Raw genomic sequence first — 24993 nt, forward strand, 5'->3', positions numbered from 1 at the left:
GAACGCTTTTTCTGAGCTCCTCAGAAATCTCCTTTGTTCGTGCCATGATACATTTCCACAAACATGTGTTGTGAAGATCAGACTTTGATAGATCCCTGTTCTTTAAATAAAACAGGGTGCCCACTCACACCTGATTGTCATCCCATTGATTGAAAACACCTGACTCTAATTTCACCTTCAAATTAACTGCTAATCCTAGAGGTTCACATACTTTTGCCACTCACAGATATGTAATATTGGATCATTTTCCTCAATAAATAAATGACCAAGTATAATATTTTTGTCTCATTTGTTTAACTAGGTTCTCTTTACTTTTAGGACTTATGTGAAAATCTGATGATGTTTTCGGTCATATTTATGCAGAAATATAGAAAATTCTAAAGGCTTCACAAACTTTCAAGCAGCACTGTACCATGAGTAGAGAAAAACTAAATGGTGGAGCGTGTTGCTGAACCAACGGAGGATGAAATAAAAACTACTCGAAAACAAAACCCAAAAATATTATCAAGTATTTAAAAGAAACAGCAATAGTGAAAAGAATATAGTCCCCCCCCCCCCCCCCCAAATCTCCTGTTCCACACTCCAGCCCAGTCGGTGGCAGTAATGCACCTTTAAGTTGGTTTGCCAATCGCCAAAAAAACACTACATATGAAGAAGAAAACCCCAAAATATCTCATCTCATCTCATCTCATCTCATTATCTCTAGCCGCTTTATCCTGTTCTACAGGGTCGCAGGCAAGCTGGAGCCTATCCCAGCTGACTACGGGCGAAAGGCGGGGTACACCCTGGACAAGTCGCCAGGTCATCACAGGGCTGACACATAGACACAGACAACCATTCACACTCACATTCACACCTACGCTCAATTTAGAGTCACCAGTTAACCTAACCTGCATGTCTTTGGACTGTGGGGGAAACCAGAGCACCCGGAGGAAACCCACGCGGACACGGGGAGAACATGCAAACTCCACACAGAAAGGCCCTTGCCGGCCACGGGGCTCGAACCCGGACCTTCTTGCTGTGAGGTGACAGCGCTAACCACTACACCACCATGCCGCCCATACCCCAAAATATACAAAAAATAAATTAAAAAAGCAACAAAATATAGAATAAAATTATTTGATGGTAAGAACATGTCTTTTTTTAATTTTTCAAGAGTTATTATTACAGCATTTTTCACAAATTGCTCCTGTCATTTCGGCAGTTTGTTCACATTCTAAGCGGAAATTATTTTGTCGGACGTTTTGTAGAAAGTTTTTATTGATCGAATTTTCAAAAAATAAAAATGCTGTTTCTCAAAATCCAGTGAATGTGGATAGAATAAAACAGTTATTCCACTCAATCTCATCGTACACGGCTGATAGCCGACTCAGCGGTAAGCGCCTCGTCGGCTATCAGCTCGATTTTGTGGAATAACTGTTAAATCTACCAGAGTATTTAAAGCTTGTCTCATATTTCATTCATGCAAAATAATCAAACTATGAGACTGTCTTCCCATCACCTTTTTAAAAATATTTTAAAGATGATCATTTCTCTCAAAATTATGTAGAGTAAAACACACTGTTTTAGGGTGTTCTGTTTTATCTTAGTTGGAAAATAATCACCAAGGGTGCAGTGTGATGCAAAGTGACGTGAAGCTGAGTTACTGTACCACCCAGAAGTGGATTATTATCTAACAAGAGCATACCCCAAAGTGTGTCATTTCTTTTATACCATTTGCGACACATTTCGTATTGATTATAAAGTACTACTATTGACCTTTAAAGCACTGAATGGTCTCGCGCCACAGTACCCGAGCGAACTTCTGGTCCTTTATGACCCGCCACCCCTACTTAGATCAAAAGGTGCAGGCTATCTGTTGGTACCTCGTATAGTGAAGGCTACATCAGGGGGCAGAGCCTTTTCTTACAAAGCCCCACAGTTATGGAACAGCCTTCCAAGTAGTGTTCGGGAATCAGACACAGTCTCAGCGTTTAAGTCTCGGCTGAAAACATATCTGTTTAGTCAAGCCTTTTGTTAATGGTGTTTATGAGGTAAAGGAGTAGATCTGGAGGGTCCTCAGGCATAGAGTGTTTTGGTAAACTGGGATGTATGGATGCTGTCAGTCCCCACTCGCTTGCTCACTCAAGTTTGTTGACGGTGTAGTGGCTACTGCTTTATGTCCCGGGGCTCCCTCATCTCATGCCTGTGTTACCTTCTGGCTCTCCCATTTTAGTTATGCTGTCATAGTTAGATGCCGGAGTCCCTGCTTGTACTCAGTGCAATATGTATACTGTTCCTACTTATTCAGGTGACATTGGGCATACCTAACAACCTGTGTTTTCTCTCCTTCTCTCTCTCCCCCCAAAATCTGTCCCTCTGAGTTACATGTCGGTCCTGCGATCGAGATGCTGACTTCTTCTGCTCCTCAGACCTGCCTGATCCATCCTGGTGCCCTGTGTCTGGTTGGAGTCTCATCGCATCGCTCCTGTGGAGGGCGGCCCCATGTGGATAGTTGGGGGTCGCGCCTGGAGGACGCTCTGGACTCTTGCAGTGGTGTTTTTGTGGCTGGGGACTGCAGTTGACTTACTGACTCTGGGACTGCGGTTGTCGTGAACGGTTTTGCGCTCGGGTTTCCGTCGGTGGGGGGTTTATAGCATCAACGAAGCTGACTTTATGTTAGGACTGTTAATGTTATAGTCATGTTGTCTATTGTTGCCCAAATGAGGATGGGTTCCCTTTTGAGTCTGGTTCCTCTCGAGGTTTCTTCCTCATGTTGTCTGAGGGAGTTTTTCCTTGCCACCTTCGCCACAGGCTTGCTCATTGGGGATAGATTAGGGATAAAATTGGCTCATATTTTAAGTCATTCAAATTCTGTAAAGCTGCTTTGCGACAATGTTTATTGTTAAAAGCGCTATACAAATAAACTTAACTTGATTTTTAAAAAAAAGCTGGGATGGGAAAGCATTTATGGGGTCTCAAAAGTAGCTGGTCGGCGGCAGCAAATCGCCGTCTATAGTAGGAATTGCTGCCGTCTATTTTTCACTGAGTGAGTAACAAAAAATATTTTTGTTGACATATCTGTACAAAACTGAGCAGGGTGCGATGTGAAACTAAGTTTTATTCAACTAAATAATGGCCAAATACTAACGTGCGCAAGAAATAGAGGCAGCCATTATGCGGCCGTGTGCTGTAACTAAGATGTAATCTGATTGGCTGACAAGGTGTTCACAATGTTTCGTGTACTGTGATTGAGCCGCGCTACCACATGGATAGAAATGGCGATTACGAAGCGGAGCGGTACGTTGATGCCTGGTTTTCAGAAAGGCCTCGAACCACACGGGTAAGTCTGTAATTTTAGCCATCACTATGATTACCGAGTGAAATACGTCTGTGTATGGGTCCATGTATCAATGCTGGTTGGCTAAATATTAAATTATAAATATCAATCGCTATCCCATTATTGTATACGGGCTGTTTTGGGTCAAATCCGCCCACTTGGCATGCTTGGAGCATTGACATTGTTTACATTTTGACTTGCGACGGAATGCAATGCAAGTCCCGATATGTAGGGGAGTCACATATCGGGACTTGACATCTGTCATGCAGTTAATGTTAACGGTAATTGTCAAAATTATAAATACATACACGAGTTTATACGTATTTGTTTTTGTACAGTTGCTGTTGCAAGAACTGTCACTCATTGTCAGATGAATTCACATTATAACTTGTATAGTGCAATGCCAAATGAAAATACTGTGATAAATTAATTCATATTTTTTTCAAAATATCTGAAAAATCTTTTGAACTCTGAACCTCCTTAAAATAAAGGGGATATCACATGCTTTATATATATATATATATATATATATATATATATAATTATCTGTAGCCGCTTTATCCTGTTCTACAGGGTCGCAGGCAAGCTGGAGCCTATCCCAGCTGACTACGGGTGAAAGGCGGGGTACACCCTGGACAAGTCGCCAGGTCATCACAGGGCTGACACAGAGACACAGACAACCATTCACACTCACATTCACACCTACGGTCAATTTAGAGTCACCAGTTAACCTAACCTGCATGTCTTTGGACTGTGGGGGAAACCGGAGCACCCGGAGGAAACCCACGCGGACACGGGGAGAACATGCAAACTCCACACAGAAAGGCCCTCGCCGGCCACGGGGCTCGAACCCGGACCTTCTTGCTGTGAGGCGACAGCGCTAACCACTACACCACCGTGCCGCCATATATATATATTTGAATTCATCTGAAATGAATAGACTTGTGCAAAAAGCAACAGAGCGGTTCCTTTCAAAGAAAAGAAAGGATAAAGGGGAAGACAGAACATGTAAAAAACCTGAATCAAGTACCTGATCTCACGCCAGACACTGTTATAGAAGCTTTAGGATTAGATCAGTACTCAGATTGTTCAGAGATTGAATAATGAATCAAAAAGAAATTTGACTATGCAAAACATATATTTTTGATGCTTACAAAATAAAGTTATTGTAACTGTTACTTGATTTTGCAAACATCAAAAATATATAAAAGGCAAATTTCTTTTGATTCATGACTATATGGCAGTTCTATTAAAATTTTTAGTATTGATTACCATCACTTCAGACTCCTGTTTACAATAAATTGGAAATTCCTCCCCAAATGCCTTGAACTGTGTCTCAGATAACCCCAGTTTCCCATTTTTCTCGCCTGTGGTTCACGGTGAAGGACTTCAGCCTTTTTAATTGTACCCTCCTATTGTCCGCCTCGTACCCTTTTATTGTCCTAAACTTTAAGACCACTGATTTACCACTTTATAAATGTTGCCATTCCTTCTCACAACGCTGAAAAGATGTTTGGTGACTGAAGACACCAAGTGATGAAGCGTTTCAGATGTTATTTTGTCCCATTCTTCCTGCAAACAGGTCTTAAAGTGCATATCGCGGGTAAATTCAAGAGCAAGAGCAATGGAATTCTCCTATTTTATATTAAACTTTGGTCAAATATCTGTCACATTTTGCATTTTGTGCAATCTTTTTTTACCTTGCGCAATACCAGAAAAATTCAGTTGAAATCAAGCCATTTGAGGTGAATTGGTCCGCCTCTGAAAAAACTTGGCGTTTGGATTTCCCGGCAAACACTGATTTTCGTGACGTCGCGTGTGGTACGCCTCCCTCTGAATCCTACGTCAGCGCTGGTTTGTTTATGAGAAAACAACCTGGTGGGTTTCTGCAAATTTCTTCAACGTTATCGCGTAATTATTAAAATGGTTAACAGATGTATCGTAGGAGGGTGTAGCAACACCAGTCTTGATGGGATTAGTACTCATCGTTTCCCAAAAGACCGGACAATGAGAGAGAAATGGGAGCGCTTGGTGTACACAGGCTGTGCACTGAAACCGTGCAAAGCTCGCACAGCCTGCTGGCGCTTCCGCGGATAACGTCACGAATCTGGCTCCAGACTCCCTTGGGATTTTTCCAGACGCGTTTTGTTTTTTTCTGCTGTAGACAGATGGCCTTGTGCAAAATTACCCTTCTGGATGAGTGTGTAAAGGGACATACTTTCATATAAAAAAACACAAAATTGGTCCAGAATATGCACTTTAAGTTGTACAACAGTACAGAGTCGTCATTGTCATATTTTTTGTTTCAAAATCCCCCACACATTTTCTCTTGAGGACAGAGGGGACAGACACCCTCTTCTTCCACAGTCATGCCTTTGTAATGTGTGCAGAATGTGGTTTTGTTGAAATCTCCCTGGAGAAGACAAGATGTCTTCTTGAAGGCAGCATATGTTGCTCCAAAATCTCAGTGTACTTTTCTGCATTAATGCTCCATCACAGAAGTGTAAGTTAGCTTTGCTAAGGGCACTGACACAACCCCGTACCATGACACACCCTGGCTTTTGGACTTGTTCCTGGTAACAGTCTGGATGGTCCTTTTCGTCTTTGGTCCAGAGCACATGGAGTCTATTTCTCACAAAAAAAAGACCTGGAATACTGAGTCATCTGGCCACAATACATGTTTCCACTGTGTGATGGTCCATCCCAGATGCCTCCGAGCCCAGAGAAGTCGATGACGCTTCTGGACACAGTTACCATAAGGCTTCCTTTTTGCACAGGAAAGTTTTAACTGGTATTTGTGGATGTAACGCTGTATTAATAAATATATTACGTTCATTATGTCTTCTTCTTAAATCAAATTAATTAGTTTTCTTTTGTTTCAGACATGTAAAAGCTTTTTACCTTTACCTGACATGTTTCGACGGTGTAATTTGTAACTCTGTATTGTCGAGCTTGACAAAGGTTTGCCAAAGTAATCCTGAGCCCATGTGGTTATATCAGCGATAGATGAATGATGGTTTGTAGCATAAGCCACATAAAGTTTTGATTATTAATCAGTAGCGTAAAATAGTATCTATTGTCTAAGACACTTATTTATATTTCATATTAAAATGTCTATGTAAATTAATTCATAGAAAGCCTGGCCAGGTGCTGAACGTTCTTCTGCCTTCACTTTAAGAGAAATTCAGGGCGAGCATGAGCCTAGGAAGTCTATAGGGTTCTTCCCTGTCACTCACCCTGTCACTGTCACACGCACACACCTTCTCACTCCCTGTCCTATGGCTATAGTCCCTTTAAATCACGTGCTCGTTTTTTTGAATGGAGAGGCGGAAAGAGGAATGAACGGGGGTAGATGGAAGCCGGTGCGCCAACATTCTGATATCCTCCAGAATTCTTTAATGGTCCGAAATAAATTGAATGCTACACGTTGATGGATTACTTTGTTCTTCTACGCCCTTTTGAGGAATGTATTGTCAGACTTAAACCAACATCTGAAGAGGTGAGATCGCTCCTTTTTTTTCCTATTTTTGCTGGAGGGATTGTTTTTGTTTTTGGAAAGCGCACGGGCGGTGCGCGGTTTTGGTTATACTGCTTACGCAGTGTTTGGACTAAGGCCAAATCCCATTTCACCCCTTGGACCAACCCCTTGGCCCTTCCCCTCCATTTTGCGCGTTCACGTGAAGGGGTAGGGGTATCCCAATCCCAGTTAACGCGGAGGGGTAGGGGAAGGGGTAGGGCTTCTGTACCCCTCCAAACGGAGATTTTCCTGGAGCTGACTCCGAACGAAGGGGTTTGAGTGATTTCCCACAATGCCATGCGGATTTCAGCGAGATTTCATGCGGATTTCAGAAAGATGGCGGTTCCCGCGGCGAAAGATTGTCATAAATGTATTTTCTCCATTATTTACGTGTTTTAAGTTGTTATCCAGAGGAAACACGCCGCTTGATTCGCTTTCGAGCTGAGAATGAGCAGCGATTTCTGAAATCCAAGCTGCTGCTAAAAAGCTTTGGGAGTGAGTATTGTTTTCGTTTGCTTGACTGCGTACGTTTTGTTCTGTTATTCTCGCTTTTATTGTTTACATGAGTGTTCTGACACCTCATTCTGTCGGATGTGGTGCACGAAGCGCCAAAGATATCCCATTCAGTGGTGTTAGTTAACAAATCACACCCTGCCAGCAGAGATTTCTGGTTCTGGCTCTGACTGTAGCGGCTGGTCGCAGCCAATGACGCATTTGGTCGCGTTTTGCTAACGTAAACGCTGACGGAGGTACGCGATGACGTATGCGATCGTTGAAGGGCTATCCCAATACGTAAGGGTTGAATTTCAAGCCCTATCCCTTGTAGCTCAGTTTCAAGGGGAAGGGCCAAGGGGAAGGGGGAGGGGTAGGGGTAGAAATTAGAATTGGGATTGGGCCTAAAGACTCTGCCCTAAGGGCTATTCTCTCTCTCTCTCTCACTTTGCACCATTACACAATAAATATTCACATTGAAAATATTTTGTAAGCACGTTTCATGAACAGAGTTATAGAATTTGTTGACAACTCGCATCGAGTTCGTTACAGTGGAGACCCCAGTGAGAACGTTACAGGTTCTTGATGCAGTGCTGTCTGAAGGATCAGAGTTCACAGGTGTTCAACTTAGGCTTGCGCCCTTGCCCTTTACACAATGAAGTTTCTCCAGATTCCTTGAATCCTTTAATGATATTATGCACCGTAGAGGGTGAAACATCTAAATCCTTTCCTATTTTCTTTGAGGAACATTGATTTTAAACATTTCAATAATTTTCTCATGCATTAATTGACAAACATGAGATCCTCGGCCCATCTTTTCGCCTCAAAGACAAGGCCTTTCCTGGATACTGATTTTGTACCAAATCATGATTACATTCACCTGCTGACATCGCCTGATTCAAATCACATTATTATTTAACTGTTTTACATCATGCAGAGTCCTAAATTTCCCCTGTCCCGACTTATTTTAGAATGTGGTGCAGGACTGAAATGCAGGACAGGATGTATATTAGCAAGTGAAATGAAGGTGACCAGACAAAGCATGAAATATCTTGGGTTCATGCCGTCTGCAATGAAATACAAGTCAAAGTAAATTTAGAAATCTTTGCTTTCTTTTTTTTTTTAAATTTACATTTTCCATATCGTCCTAACTTTTCTGATTTGCAGTTATATATGTTGTGTTCTTTGCTCTCAGAAGTGTGATTTAGACAGATCAGATCTCCTGATTTCTGCCTCATCTGGCAGTCTGGTCGTGTATAGATTGAGTGCTCTACCTATTTACTAATCTAGTTCAGGTTAAGCGATCTAACACACAGGCTAAAAGTCCATTTTTCTCTCTCGATGAAGTCTAATTGAAAAAGAAAATCTCTCTCTAGCGCAATGGGTTGAATAATTAAATGTGGGCAAGGGTGAATGTTTTAGATAGAGCGTTAAAGAACAAAGAATTATTTCTTGCAGCGAAAGTTATTTTGTTAGCAGCTTGTTTTACAAAATCTCATTATGAGCTGCTTATGAAATGTTGCCTAACAATCAACATCCAAGATGTGTGCAGGAATATGATGAGCTGAACATCCTCCTCAATCAGATCTCTCCAGTGTCTTTACTGAAGTCGATGACAGTGAGTACAACAAAGGTATAATAATTGTGGGCTAATCAGAACGACATGCTCCTGTAGCTTTAGTTCAAGAGAATTGGGAACAGATTAAAATGATGATTTTCTTCTATCTTCATCTAGTGTCTTGCAAAAGTATTCATCCCCCTTGGTGTTTGTCCTGTTTTGTCGCATTACAAGCTGGAATTAAAATGGATTTTTTGGAGGGTTAGCACCATTTGATTTACACAGCATGCCTACCACTTTAAAGGTGCACATTGTTGTTTTTTTTGTTTTTTTACTGTGACAAGTCTCTTGGGGTATGTCTCTATTAGCTTAGCACATCTAACCACTGGGATTTTGGCCCATTCCTCAAGGCAAAACTGCTCCAACTCCTTCAAGTTAGATGGGTTGTGTTGGTGTACAGCAATCTTCAAATTATGCCACAGATTCTCAATTGGATTGAGGTCTGGGCTTTGACTAGGCCATTCCAAGACATTTAAATGTTTCCCTTTAAATCACTCCAGTGTAGCTTTAGCAGTATGTTTAGGGTCATTGTCCTGCTGGAACGTGAACCTTCATCCCAGTCTCAAACCTCTGGCTGACTCAAACAGGTTTTCCTCCAGAATTGCCCTGTATTTAGTGCCATCCATCTTTCCTTCAGTCCTGACCAGCTTTCCTGTCCCTGCAGATGAAAAACATCCCCACAGCATGATGCTACCACCACCATGCTTCATTGTAGGAATGGTAGGATTTGCACCACACATGGCGTGTCCCATGATAGCTAAAAATATAAATTTTAGTCTCATTTGACCAGAGAATCTTCTTCCATGTGTTTGGGGAGTCTGCCACATGCCGTTGGGTAAACTCCAAACGTGTTTTCTTATTTTTTTCTTAAGCAATGGATTTTTTTCTGGCCACTCTTCCATAAAGCCCCACTCTGTGGAGTGTATGGCTTAAAGTGGTCCTATGGACAGATCCTCCCATCTCCGCTGTGGATCTTTGCAGCTCCTTCAGTGTTATCTTTGGTGTCTTTGTTGCATCTCTGATTAATGCTCTCCTTGCCCGGTCTGTGAGTTTTGGTGGGCGGCCTTCTCTTGTCAGGTTTGTAGTGGTGCCAAATTCTTTCCATTTTGCTATAATGGATTTAATGGTGCTCCCTGGGATATTCAAAGTTTGGGATATTTTTTATAACCCAACCCTGAGCTATACTTCTCCACAACTTTGTCTCTGACCTGTTTGGAGGCTCCTTGGTTTTCATGTTGCTTGTTTAGTAGCGTTGCAGAGTCAGGGTCCTTCCAGAACAGGTTGATTTATACAGACATCATGTGACACTTTGATTGCACACAGGTGGATCTTAATCAACTAATTATGTGTCTTATGAAGTGAATTGGTTGGACCAGCTCTTATTTAGGGGTTTCATAAGAATACTTATGCACATTCCAGATTTCTTTTTTTTTTTAATCTTAATTATTGTTTGTGTCACAATAAAACAACAATTTTCACCTTTAAAGTGGTAGGCATGCTGTGTAAACCAAATGGTGCTAACCCTCCAAAAATCCATTTTAATTCCAGCTTGTAATGCGACAAAACAGGAGAAACACCAAGGGGGACGAATACTTTTGCATGACACTATATATGCACAAAGAGACTCTGAACCCAGTAAAGTCCTATCATCTTTTCATCTTGGATTTTCCCCAAAGGGTAAAGCCACATAAACAAATGAAGAGATTAATTAATAAGCTGTAACTGACACTCTTTGAAAGCTCACTTCAAAGCTAATATTCTCCGTGACTGACAGCTGATGTCCCTGAGCACATGGATGGAGCCATCGCTTGCATTTCCAATTTTTATCTTCTATCTCAAAAGCCTGCATTTCTGCAATGATGTACTGTATTAGGACCGTTTAGGTACAGTGGATATAAAAAGTGTACACACCCCGTTAAAATGATCGGTGTAAAAAAATGAGACCACGATAAATAATATCAAAATTTTTCCCACCTTTAATGTGACCTATAACCTGTACAGTTCAACTGAAAAACAAACAAATCTGTTCAGGGGAAAAACATAAAAAATAAAAAACGTACAATAAGCTGGTTGCATAAGTGTGCACACCCTTAAACTACCGTATTTTCTGGACTATAGAGCGCACCTGTATATAAGCCGCATCCGCTCTATTTTTTAAAAAAAATTAAAAAAAAAAAGATATACAAGCCGCACCGGGCTATAAGCCGCAGATATCTATGTTGAAAAATTAGATATTTACTGCATGTACAGAACGATTTTGTACTGTAAATGTACACGTATGTACCTGAACAGATTCTTTCCGAACAGTGCCTTTTAACACGGCAGCAACTTTGCTGATTAAAACGGAACAGAACCAAGAGAAAATAACCGGTATTTATTTACCTTCATTTCTCCTGTGTTTGAAACCACAAGTCACTTTAATCATCTTCGCTGGATTTGAAAATAATTACCAGTTAGTAATTTGTCGTGCGTGTTCTATCTACTAAAGATCTGCTAATTCTTCTTTGCATTGATTTTTCATCTATCTTATTTTTGATTCTACTTCCGGTTAGAGCGCCCCTAGCGGTGGAAGAAAAATCCACAGAATAGCCGCACCTTTGTAGAAGCCGCATGGTTCAAAACCTAGGAAAAAAGTAGCGGCTTATAGTCCAGAAAATACTTTGTTGAAGCACCTTTTGATTTAATTACAGCATTCAGTCTTGTTGGGATCACACTTACCATCAATTAAAATGACTCTGATTAACCCTAAATAAAGTTCAGACATTTACTCAGTTGCTCCTCCAGCAAAAGCCAGCGTTCACAGAGAGCTTACAAAGCGTCGAAGGGATCTCACTGTTGAAAGGTATCAGTCAGGAGAAGGGGACAAAAACATTTCCACGCCATTAGATATACCATGGAGCACAGTGAAGACCGTCATCAAGAAGTGGAGAAAATATGGGACAACAGTGACATTACCGAGAACTGGACGTCCCTCCGAAATTGATGAAAAGACAAGACGAAAACTGGTCAGGGAGGCTGCCGAGAGGCCGACAGCAACACTGAAGGAGCTGCAGGAATTTCTGGCAAGTACTGGTTGTGTACTACATGTGACGACAATCTCCCATATTCTCCATACAGTTGTGCTCATAAGTTTACATACCCTGGCAGAATTTTGGCTTTCTTGGCCTTTTTTCAGAGAATATGAATGACAACACACAAACTTTTTTCCCCACTCATGGTTAGTGGTTGGGTGAAGCCATTTATTGATAAACAACTGTGTTTTCTATTTTTAAATCATAATGACAACAAAAAACATCCAACTGACCCTGATCAAAAGTTTACATACCCCAGTTCTTAATACCGTGTATTGTCCCCTCTAACATCAATGACAGCCTGAAGTCTTTTGTGGTAGTTGTGGATGAGGCTCTTTAGTTTCTCAGATGGCAAAGCTGCCCATTCTTCTTGGCAAAAAGCCTCCAGTTCCTGTAAATTCCTGGGCTGTCTTGCACGAACTGCGCGCTTGAGATCTTCCCAGAGTGGCTCGATGATATTGAGGTCAGGAGACTGAGATGGCCACTCCAGAACCTTCACTTTGTTCTGCTGTAGCCAATGACAGGTCGACTTGGCCTTGTGTTTTGGATCGTTGTCATGTTGGAACATCCAAGTACGTCCCATGCGCAGCTTCCGGGCTGATGAGTGCAAATTTGCCTCCAGTATTTGCTGATAACGTGCTGCATTCATCTTTCCTTCAACTTTGACCAAGTTTCCTGTGCCTTTGTAGCTCACACATCCCCAAAACATCAGCGATCCACCTCCGTGTTTTACAGTCGGAATGGTGCTCCTTTCATCATAGGCCTTGTTGACACCTCTCCAAATGTAACGTTTATGGTTGTGGCCAAAAAGTTCAATTTTGGTCTCATCACTCCAAATTACCTTGTTCCAGAAGTTTTGAGGCTTGTCTCTGTGCTGTTTGGCGTATTGTAGACGAGATACTTTGTGGCATTTGCTTGGTTTTAACAGAGCCTCTTATTTTCCATTTGTTAATCACAGTTTGAACACTGCTGACCGGCATTATCAATTCCTTGGATATCTTTTTGTATCCCTTTCCTGTTTTATACAGTTCAACTACCTTTTCCCGTAGATCCGTTGACAATTCTTTGCTTTCCCCATGACTCAGAATCCAGAAACGTCAGTGGCTGGATGAAAGATGCGAGAGTCTGTCTGGATCCCAGAAACTCACTCAGCTTTTATGCACACACACTGATTACAAGCAAACAGATCACAGGTGAGGATGCTACCTTTAGTAGCCATTCAAACCCATTTGTGTCAACTTCTGTGCATGTTATCAGGCCAAAATCACCAGGGTATGTGAACTTTTGATCAGGGTCATTTGGGTAGTTTCTGTTGTCATTATGATTTAAAAAGAGAGAAAACAGTCGTTTGACAATAAATGGTTTCACCCAACCACTAAGCATGAGTGGAAAAGATGTTTTTGTGTTATCATTCATATTCTCTGAAAAATGGTCAAAGAATCATAGATTCTGCCAGGGTATGTAAACTTATGAGCACAACTGTATGTCTGGACTATGAGGTAGGGTCAAAGAAAAACATCCAGGCCTGGCTAAATTTTGCAAAAAAAAAAACATCAACTCTCCCAAAAGCATGTGGGAAAATGTGTTCTGGTCTGATGAAACCAAGGTGGAACTTTTCAGCCACAATTCCAAAAGGTATGTTTGCGCATCACCAAAAGAACACCATACCCACGGTGAAGCATGGTGGTGGCAGCATCATGTTTTGGGGTTGTTTTTCTTCAGCTGGAACAGGGGCTTTAGTCAAGGTGGAGGGAATTATGAACAGTTCTAAATACCAGTCAATTTTGGCCCCAAACCTCCAGGCGTCTGCTAGAAAGCTGAAGATGAAGAGGACTTTCATCTTTCAGCACGACAATGACCCCAAAAAAGTTTTGGAACGGCCCAGCCAGAGCCCAGACCTAAATCCAGTTGAAAATCTGTGGGGTGACCTGAAGAGGGCTGTGCACATGAGATGTCCTCGCAATCTGACAGATTTGGAGCGCTTTTGCAAGGAAGAGTGGGCAAATATTGCCAAGTCTAGATGTGGCAGGTTGATAGACTCCGACCCAAAAAGACTGAATGCTGTAATTAAATCAAACAGTGCTTCAACAAAGTATAAGTTTAAGGGTGTGCACACTTATGCAGCCAGCTTATTGTACATTTTTTTTATATTTTTTTTATGTTTTTCCCCTGAACAGATTTGTTTGTTTTTCAGTTGAATTGTACAGGTGATAGGTCACGTTAAAGGTGGGAAAAGTTTTGATATTATTTATCGTGGTCTCATTTTTTTACACCGATCATTTTAACGGGGTGTGTATACTTTTTATATCCACTGTATATATATAGTAGACACCAGTGCTTTACTGGGAAATATGCCACTTGTATTTTTCATCCAAGCTACATCCAGGATATTGAAAAACACATTTTCCAGTGTCTTCACTTGTAAGGAAATCAAAGAATTGTTTTGATAAATTTTGGTACTTTGTGAATGTGTCGATATAATAAAATAGACCACGAAAAATATCGTAACAGTATTACACGCTCATTCTCCATTGGGCAGAGTGACGTAATAGACGTAGGATAAGTGATATGCTAACAATATTGCATGCTGTCAAACCAAATGAATGGAACCTGCTAGAAGGGAATAGAAGACATGTTTTTATTCCATTAAAAAAGTGTCCTGTGTGTATAATAATTCCTGATATTTCACTCGTGAGGATATCAATGATGTCACTCCCAGTGTTTTCCCACTCACTTGACGTGCGTTGTCAAAATGGCGAACCAGTTCAAACTTAAAATCCTTTTGATTAACTTGTGGGTTTGTTTTTTTTTTTTTTGGTGGATGTGTCCATATAATATAAAGAACGTTACACCGTGGCGTGAGGATATGAAGTTTATCTTCTTGTGTTGAAAAATATTTCGCTCACTCGTGAAATATGCTCTCACACACACACAAAATAAAAAAAATATGGAGCTGAGGGGGTAAGATTACAAGAAAAGCCCACAAAATTTCTGAGATACAAGTCGTTAATTTACAAGAAAAAAAAATCGGATATTCTTTGAGATTATAAAGTCATAAATTTGCGAGTAAAGAACTTCAAAGTCCAAGATTAAAAAGTCACAAATTTATAAGAAATACAACCCCAATTCCAAAAAAGTTGGGACAAAGTACAAATTGTAAATAAAAACGGAATGCAATAATTTACAAATCTCAAAAACTGATATTGTATTCACAGTAGAACATAGACAACATATCAAATGTCGAAAGTGAGACATTTTGAAATTTCATGCCAAATATTGGCTCATTTGAAATTTCATGACAGCAACACATCTCAAAAAAGTTGGGACAGGGGCAATAAGAGGCTGGAAAAGTTAAAGGTACAAACAAGGAACAGCTGGAGGACCAAATTGCAACTCATTAGGTCAATTGGCAATAGGTCATTAACATGACTGGGTATAAAAAGAGCATCTTGGAGTGGCAGCGGCTCTCAGAAGTAAAGATGGGAAGAGGATCACCAATCCCCCTAATTCTGCGCCGACAAATAGTGGAGCAATATCAGAAAGGAGTTCGACAGTGTAAAATTGCAAAGAGTTTGAACATATCATCATCTACAGTGCATAATATCATCAAAAGATTCAGAGAATCTGGAAGAATCTCTGTGCGTAAGGGTCAAGGCCGGAAAACCATACTGGGTGCCCGTGATCTTCGGGCCCTTAGACGGCACTGCATCACATACAGGCATGCTTCTGTATTGGAAATCACAAAATGGGCTCAGGAATATTTCCAGAGAACATTATCTGTGAACACAATTCACCGTGCCATCCGCCGTTGCCAGCTAAAACTCTATAGTTCAAAGAAGAAGCCGTATCTAAACATGATCCAGAAGCGCAGACGTCTTCTCTGGGCCAAGGCTCATTTAAAATGGACTGTGGCAAAGTGGAAAACTGTTCTGTGGTCAGACGAATCAAAATGTGAAGTTCTTTATGGAAAATCAGGGACGCCGTGTCATTCGGACTAAAGAGGAGAAGGACGACCCAAGTTCTTATCAGCACTCAGTTCAGAAGCCTGCATCTCTGATGGTATGGGGTTGCATTAGTGTGTGTGGCATGGGCAGCTTACACATCTGGAAAGACACCAGCAATGCTGAAAGGTATATCCAGGTTCTAGAGCAACATATGCTCCCATCCAGACAACGTCTCTTTCAGGGAAGACCTTGCATTTTCCAACATGACAATGCCAAACCACATACTGCATCAATTACAGCATCATGGCTGCGTAGAAGAAGGGTCCGGGTACTGAACTGGCCAGCCTGCAGTCCAGATCTTTCACCCATAGAAAACATTTGGCGCATCATAAAACGGAAGATACGACAAAAAAGACCTAAGACAATTGAGCAACTAGAATCCTACATTAGACAAGAATGGGTTAACATTCCTATCCCTAAACTTGAGCAACTTGTCTCCTCAGTCCCCAGACGTTTACAGACTGTTGTAAAGAGAAAAGGGGATGTCTCACAGTGGGAAACATGGCCTTGTCCCAACTTTTTTGAGATGTGTTGTTGTCATGAAATTTAAAATCACCTAATTTTTCTCTTTAAATGCTACATTTTCTCAGTTTAAACATTTGATATGTCATCTATGTTCTATTCTGAATAAAATATGGAATTTTGAAACTTCCACATCGTTACATTCTGTTTTTATTTACAATTTGTACTTTGTCCCAACTTTTTTGGAATCGGGGTTGTAACTTGGAAAAGTGTTTTTTTGTGCATTACGGAGCTGAGGGAGGAGGTAATGTTCTCAGAATTTCCGAGATTCAAGGCGTACATTTACGAGAAAAAAAAAAAACGAGGATATTCTGAGCTTATCAAGCCATAAATTTCTGAGAAAAAAAAAATTTGAGAAATTCCAAGACTAAAAAGTCACAAATTTACAGGAAAAAAAAAATCAGAAAAAGTGACTGTATTGTTGTGGGGTTTTTTTTGGGTGTCGATTTCACTTCAGTGTGCAATTCTGGATCAACGTCATCACACCACAGACACCACGGCTGAGCTGAGAGTTATAGATGCAGTGTTTCCTCCTCAATCACGCGAAATAAGAGATTTTCAACAGCTCCCAGAATGCACTGCATGCGACTGTTGTGCTTCCTGAATGCGACGGGAGATAAATGTATAAGCCGCAAAGCTTTGTTTATCCGTAGCTTTTTTTGTCTTAGCTGTTTATAAATGTATAATTACAGTTTCCACTCAGTGGCTTCTTCTCAAATCTCTCCTGCTCTGGAACGGCTGAGCCGAGAGTTAGAGGAAATGAACTCTTTACTCTTTGATCGCGTAATAAAAAAGAATAAAGTGAGAGATTTTCAATTACATTTCCCAGAAAGCACTGCAGCCGGGAACCATGTGATTGCTGTATTAGAGAATATCTTTTTTTCTTCTTGTAAATGTACGACTTTAACCCACAGCTTTGTATATTTTTTTCCCCTACGATGGCCCTAATACACCAAAAAAAGCCTGAATTTCAGATGTCGTCTTCCAGATGATTACAAACCTAATCAAATCCACTCTCAGTTCATTCATTCAGTACGATCCTAACGCTTGCTGTGCAGAATATTGGCTTGCTTGTGCCATGTACTGTACCTGAGCTACAGCCACTTGGGTCTGCTGCTGCTGTTGGCTGAGCTGCTGCTGCAGGAGCTGGAGCTGATGGTGGATCGAGAGCGGCGTGCTGGCTGCCAACTCGCTGCACGATGGAAGCAACATCTTTGGAGAAGCCAGCAGGATGGAGGCGTCTTCACACGGCTACAATACAGGAGAGAGAAAGAGAGAGATGATCAGTACCGAGTGTGGGTTTCTTACAGCAGATCCATACTGAATTTCATGCCGTTTACAGTTTCATAAACATCGCAGTCACTCTGTGCAGTAATCCTCTTAACTCCACACTAACCTGATCCATCTCACACTGTGCCATCTGAGTCATGCGAAAGATGCTTCATTTCGAGCACCCTTCAGCTCAAAAGTGTAATTCTTCAACAAAACTCCTCTTGGGTGACTGACTCGGAATAAATACACGCTTGTTTGGGTCAAACTACTCAGGCTTGTAGTACACGAGTCTGACTCGTGCCCTACTTTTAAGGACTCGTGACTTGACTTGGACTTGAGCACTGATGACTCGGACTCGTGCATTAACTGCATTCGGACTCGTAAATTGGACACCAGGACTCGGATTTTTTCTTGATTTCTTGTAACATGCCATAATAATTTGGCATAAGATATTTACGTGGGCGGCACGGTGGTGTAGTGGTTAGCGCTGTCGCCTCACAGCAAGAAGGTCCGGGTTCGAGCCCCGTGGCCGGCGAGGGCCTTTCTGTGTGGAGTTTGCATGTTCTCCCCGTGTCCGCGTGGGTTTCCTCCGGGTGCTCCGGTTTCCCCCACAGTCCAAAGACATGCAGATTAGGTTAACTGGTGACTCTAAATTGGCCGTAGGTGTGAATGTGAGTGTGAATGGTTGTCTGTGTCTATGTGTCAGCCCTGTGATGACCTGGCGACTTGTCCAGGGTGTACCCCGCCTTTCGCCCGTAGTCAGCTGGGATAGGCTCCAGCTTTCCTGCGACCCTGTAGAAGGATAGAGCGGCTAGAGATAATGAGATGAGATGAGATGAGATGAGATATTTACGTCTACATTAATTTGTATACTAATTTTGTGCAAGAGAATGCGCATTCACCTGTTCATACGTCATGTTCAGGAACAAACTAACGTTAATGGCGCTAAAATGCCTGGAGAGAACGCCTCTAGGATTGTCCGCTTTGCTTCTACGGACTTCTCGTGCAGTGGGAAAAAAAGCACTGCTTGATTAGATTAGATTAGATTAGATTAGATAGAACTTTACTGATCCCTTTGGGTGGGTTCCCTCAGGGAAATTAAAATTCCAGTAGCATCATTACAGGATAAACAGAGAATAGAAATAGAGAAAAACTTCTAGATAAATGAAATTAAATTAGGTATTTACATATACAAATATAAAAAAGAATAAGAATATGGGGAAGAGGAAGGAAAAAAACAACTATGCTATGTGTTCCAGGTGTAGAAGAACTATCGAGGAGACAATGGGGACAACCTCGAACTTCAATCGTCATTTGGCAAGACTCCACCCAGAGAAGGAAGCGACACGCTATGTTCATTGCCCTGTTGATAGCGGGGCTTGCTGAGCGATGAACTAGCTAGTGTTAACCCTCTCTCGTTATTTGTCCTGTTGATAGTGGGCGGGGCTTGCTGAGCGATGAACAAGCTTTTTATCTGTAGCCTGTTAACGAAAACGGGGCAGTCGAGCAGGAACGTGAGTCCAACACAGTAGCAGAGACGGTTTCACATAAAGGCAGCAACAGCCACCGTCAAATGGTGCGGTTGGAGTCTTGTTCTCGGGCCCGACTCTAAATTTTCTTTCATGACTCAGATTTGAACACCGGGGACTCGAGACTGGACTCGGACTCGAGGTTTAATGACTCGAGTACAACACTGAAATTACTTAACATTCTCATTTTTCTATTTAAAACAGAGACACGCTATTTCTGCAAGGAAATAAAAAAATTTCTGGAGTGTCATGTAAGAGTTAATTTACAAAATAGTGTCAATTGCTTGTACAATATCCAGATTAGTCAAGAATGACATGGCACTTAGGAAACCATTCATCTATCCATTTTATCATTTTCTATACCGCTTATCCATTGCAGGTCGCGGGTGAGCCGGAGCCAATCTCGACGTGGGATAAAAGCAGACCTGTACCGCAAAATCCCAATCCCTCTATGGAGGACTTTCACATGAGGTCATCGCAACTGCGTGTTTGTTTTCATGGCCATGTTGCCTGGTGAGCTTTGTGTTTGCCAGTGACTGGCACAAGTGTACGTAAGTGATTGTAAGCCCAATTCAGTAAACATCGAGATGAAGTTAAACAGGAAAACTGGATGATAAAATATTCCCGTGTGTGTGGAGAACATTTTATATCAGGTTAGTGTGAAAGCTTAGATTAGATCGAACTTTATTGATCCCTTTGGGAGGGTTCCCTCAGGGATCAATAAAGTTCTGTGCAACGTTAAAATGTAGATCTGGATGTGGGCTTTGGATGCGATATATTTTATGAGACTTAAAGGAAAAGGCAACTTTTGTACAAAACCAGGTGTGTAATAGGAGAAAAACATATACGTAATCAATTCCGTTAATTATTTCCATTATATATCGAACATGAAAAAATATTTTTAACTTTGAAATCATGAATTGACACAGAGGAGTCGAAGTTGGAGGAGGCAGCCATTTTGAGATTGTGGGCAACTATAAACCAATCAGAATCTTTCGTTAATGTGCCTCCCTCTGATCTGTGACGTCACTGAGCCCATGAAAAGTGTTTACAAGCAGATCACTGTGATTAGGAGTCCCGGCGGGTGGCTTGTATTCGAGTCGTTTATATCCCGACCTTGTCAGCTGTCAGATTTATGTTCATGGACCCGGTAAGCTGGTAAATAATATTTATTTTTTTTTTTCTTTACCAAATTCTAACAGAAAACGAGAGCGCCCGAAAGGGAAAACCGAGCTGAGCCGCTTCACGCATGCGCAGTAGGCTTGGTAGGACAAATCCAAATAGGAGTCATTCAGGATTCAGCCATGTTTTTGCTCCGTGTTTTTACTCGACCAAAGTTATACAGTATTATGAGCTTTAAGTTGCATAAATAAAACCATTTGGTGAAACTTTGAAGAAGCGATTGTACTGGTTTTTTACCTTATTACCATGAAGCACTGAAGAGTTCTTTTCAGTGGTGGGCCGCATGACGTCACGCAGTAGATCAATATGGCGGAACGCATCTTCGCTGAGCTCAGCGCAAGCCCATATTATTAAAAGTTAAAAGATACTGTTATGCGGCCTGTTCTTTCTCTATAAATTCCATGATCGATTACTTTATATATTTATCTATCTATTTGTGGTGATTTTGTACAAAAGTTGCCTTTTCCTTTAATGCTTGGCTCGGCTAGCAGCATGTATGTTATGTACTGATAATGTAGATTCGGCTTAACACCATAAAATATGCTAGATCTAGGCCCTGGCTTGTTTATTACGATTAGAAGTCCATGTTTGAGACTCCCTTTGTCATAATAAGGTATTTTTCTTTCACAGGAATTTCCCATAACATGCAGGTTTCGTGCCTGAATGTTATGGGAAATTTCTGTTAAAGAAAAATACCTTATTATGACAAAGGGAGTCTCAAACATGGACTTCTAATCGTAATAAACAAGCCAGGGCCTAGACCTAGCTTGGGCCTAGGCCTAGATGATGATGATGATATGGGGGGAGAGAGATGATACAGGAGAGAGAGAGACAAAGATGATGATAATGATATGGGGGAGAGAGAGAGAGAGAGAGAGAGAGAGAGAGAGAGATGATATAGGAGAGAGAGAGATAGAGATGATGATGATGATGATATGGAGAGAGAGAGAGAGACAGAGATGTTGATGATGATGATATGGGGAGAGAGAGAGACAGAGATGATGATGATGATATGGAGAGAGAGAGAGATGATATAGGAGAGAGAGAGAGAGAGAGAGATGTTGATGATGATGATATGGGGAGAGAGAGAGACAGAGATGATATAGGAGAGAGAGAGAGAGATGTTGATGATGATGATATGGGGAGAGAGAGAGACAGAGATGATGATGATGATATGGAGAGAGAGAGAGAGATGATATAGGAGAGAGAGATAGAGATGATGATGATGATATGGAGAGAGAGAGACAGAGATGATGATGATGATATGGGGAGAGAGAGACAGAGATGATGATGATGATATGGAGAGAGAGAGAGATGATATAGGAGAGAGAGATAGAGATGATGATGATGATATGGAGAGAGAGAGACAGAGATGTTGATGATGATGATATGGGGAGAGAGAGAGACAGAGATGATGATGATGATATGGAGAGAGAGAGAGATGATATAGGAGAGAGAGAGATGTTGATGATGATGATATGGGGAGAGAGAGATGTTGATGATGATGATATGGGGAGAGAGAGAGACAGAGATGATGATGATATGGAGAGAGAGAGAGATGATATAGGAGAGAGAGAGATGTTGATGATGATGATATGGGGAGAGAGAGAGACAGAGATGATGATGATGATGATATGGAGAGAGAGAGAGATGATATAGGAGAGAGAGAGATGTTGATGATGATGATATGGGGAGAGAGAGAGACAGAGATGATGATGATGATATGGAGAGAGAGAGATGATATAGGAGAGAGAGAGATGTTGATGATGATGATATGGGGAGAGAGAGAGACAGAGATGATGATGATGATATGGAGAGAGAGAGAGATGATATAGGAGAGAGAGAGATGTTGATGATGATGATATGGGGAGAGAGAGAGACAGAGATGATGATGATGATATGGAGAGAGAGAGAGATGATATAGGAGAGAGAGAGATGTTGATGATGATGATATGGGGAGAGAGAGAGACAGAGATGATGATGATATGGAGAGAGAGAGAGAGAGAGAGAGAGAGAGAGAGAGATGATATAGGAGAGAGAGAGAGAGATGTTGATGATGATGATATGGGGAGAGAGAGAGACAGAGAGATGATATAGGAGAGAGAGAGAGAGAGAGATGTTGATGATGATGATGATATGGGGAGAGAGAGAGACAGAGAGATGATATAGGAGAGAGAGAGAGAGAGAGATGTTGATGATGATGATGATATGGGGAGAGAGAGAGACAGAGAGATGATATAGGAGAGAGAGAGACAGAGATGTTGATGATGATGATATGGGGAGAGAGAGAGATATGATGATGATATGAGAGAGAGAGAGAGAGAGAGAGAGAGAGAGAGATGATATACGTAGGAGAGAGACAGAGATGATGATGATATGGGGGAGAGAGAGAAATATGATGATGATATGAGAGAGAGAGATTCAAGACGTTTATTTGTCATATACACAATAGCAGACACAGCGGTTTATTATCGGGTAATGAAATTCTTATTTTGCAACTGCCCGACCAAACTATGCTTACCAATATAAAAAGAAACAGTGGCGTGCACAGACATTTTGGGGGGCAAGCGCTCTGGGGGGAAAAAAGGGCACTTTTTTGCACATGCGGAACACCTTATTATAAAAGTCTGAGATTTAACCCTCCTCTTGTGTTCATAATCATATCAAAGTTTTGGGTATTTTTCTGTAGTTCCATCTTTAAAAAGTCTGATAAAGTCTGAAAGTCTGATCTTCCCGTCACTGACTCGAGTCTCAAGACTGTGTTTATTCACAGATTTCCGTGAGATCATCTTAAAATTTGTAACGAAATATACACACTCAATGGGCTCAACGGAGCTCTCCTTTATTTGCATAACGGCGTGCATACTAGCATAACGTGATATTCTTAATCATGTTATAAAAACAGGTCGGAATTGATGGAGAGTGGGGTTGCCTCAATGGTTTAGGCTACATTTAAAATGTTGTTCAGTTTGTTTCTCCATATGGAAAGGGAGCAAATAAGCTGGCAAAGGCTGCCATGTGCAGTTGTTTCTGTATGCGACGGGCTACTTCACGACAAAATAATTACAGCTTGGGCTTAGAGGGCAAACAATACATTTTCACTCGATTCATGTGTTACCTGGCTGGTGGGGCAGGGGAAGAGCTGACTGACTGCCCGATGTGTCGTCTGCGCTACGACAAGGCCGTGGCTTCCAGGACGCTATGCTGCTGCAACCTCACATTGAATGCACTGCACGCTTGTTCACGTGACAGAGCAAGAGAGACAGAGGTCCAGTGTGTGTGCGGAGGGGGCACACATCGGGACATTATTTTCACACGCGCTTTTAATGCCGCGGCTTTTCTAAAAGATCATGTCGACATTGGCCTCAGTAAACTGTAAAAAAAAAAAAACAGAGGGCAGAGGGGCAGGTGCTTGAGCACCACCTCGTGTCTATCTGTGCACGCCACTGAAAAGAAATATATATATAAAATACGAAATATAAAATATAAAGTGCATATGGAATGCAAAATACACTAAGTAACTTTAAAAACACACATTGATAAAACTTGCTGAATTCGTGCTGAGTTTATCTCAAGAAGAAAAGAAATATATCACAATGGAAAAATAACTTCGTTCCGCCCGAATAAGTTCCAAATCTGTGCTCAAATCAGAATTTAAGGGAGTTGTACTCAATAACGTACAATATGACTCGGGTAGTCAATGACATGGACAGGCTTTAATTTTCAAACAAATTTTGCATACACTGTACACACACACAATCTTGCCTATAAATACCCGGGGGAAATGATGGGAAAATTGTCATTATTGAAGATGCCACGCCTAAGCCAAAATCAACATGAACAGGCCATCGGGATGTCACGTGCCGGAAGTACACAGACAGAGGTCGCCCGGCACTTCGGTGTTCATCATTCGACCATTTCCCGTTTGAGTCAGCGTTACAGACAGACAGGCAGCACCAGGGATCATCCACGCCCTGGTCAGCCTCGAGTCACGACGCCAGTTCAGGATCAGCACATCAGGCTAGCTCACCTCCGTGACAGATTCCTGACACCCTCAGTCACTGCTGCTGAGACCCCTGGACGACACAGACCCAGAATCTCCAGCATGACGGTCCGAACATGGACCAACTGTCACTTTGAATTTTTTTATTGTGAATTAATTCTTGAGTTTGACAATAAAATGTCCTTTATCGATGTTTCAAGATGTGTGTGTGCATTACATACAATATCATAAATTTCAAATACATGCATGGATCTAAAGTGATATCGTGTTGAATTCCATTGTGCGTTTTTAAAGTTACTTAGTATATAAAAGTAGAATGAAAAACGAAGATAACATTTAAAAAAAAAGAGGCAAACAAACAATGTGCAAACAGAGAGGTAGATATACTGTGCAATGAGAGATGATGATATGAGAGAGAGAGAGAGAGAGAGAGAGAGAGAGAGAGAGAGAGAGAGCAGTGTGCA

At 41.4% G+C, this 24993-nt stretch overlaps 1 protein-coding gene across 2 annotated transcripts in view; it reads right to left on the reverse strand.

The window, feature by feature from the left end:
* Positions 1-24993, reverse strand: part of nos1apa (nitric oxide synthase 1 (neuronal) adaptor protein a) — a 546141-nt gene that overhangs the window by 86985 nt on the left and 434163 nt on the right. For both annotated transcript variants that reach the window (XM_060920033.1, XM_060920034.1), the window contains exon 8: positions 17633-17794. In XM_060920033.1, the coding sequence (XP_060776016.1) occupies positions 17633-17794 (162 nt within the window). The remainder of the gene's footprint in view (positions 1-17632; positions 17795-24993) is intronic.

Source organism: Neoarius graeffei, chromosome 4 (assembly GCF_027579695.1).
Source record: "Neoarius graeffei isolate fNeoGra1 chromosome 4, fNeoGra1.pri, whole genome shotgun sequence".
NCBI classification, from domain to species: Eukaryota; Metazoa; Chordata; class Actinopteri; order Siluriformes; family Ariidae; genus Neoarius; species Neoarius graeffei.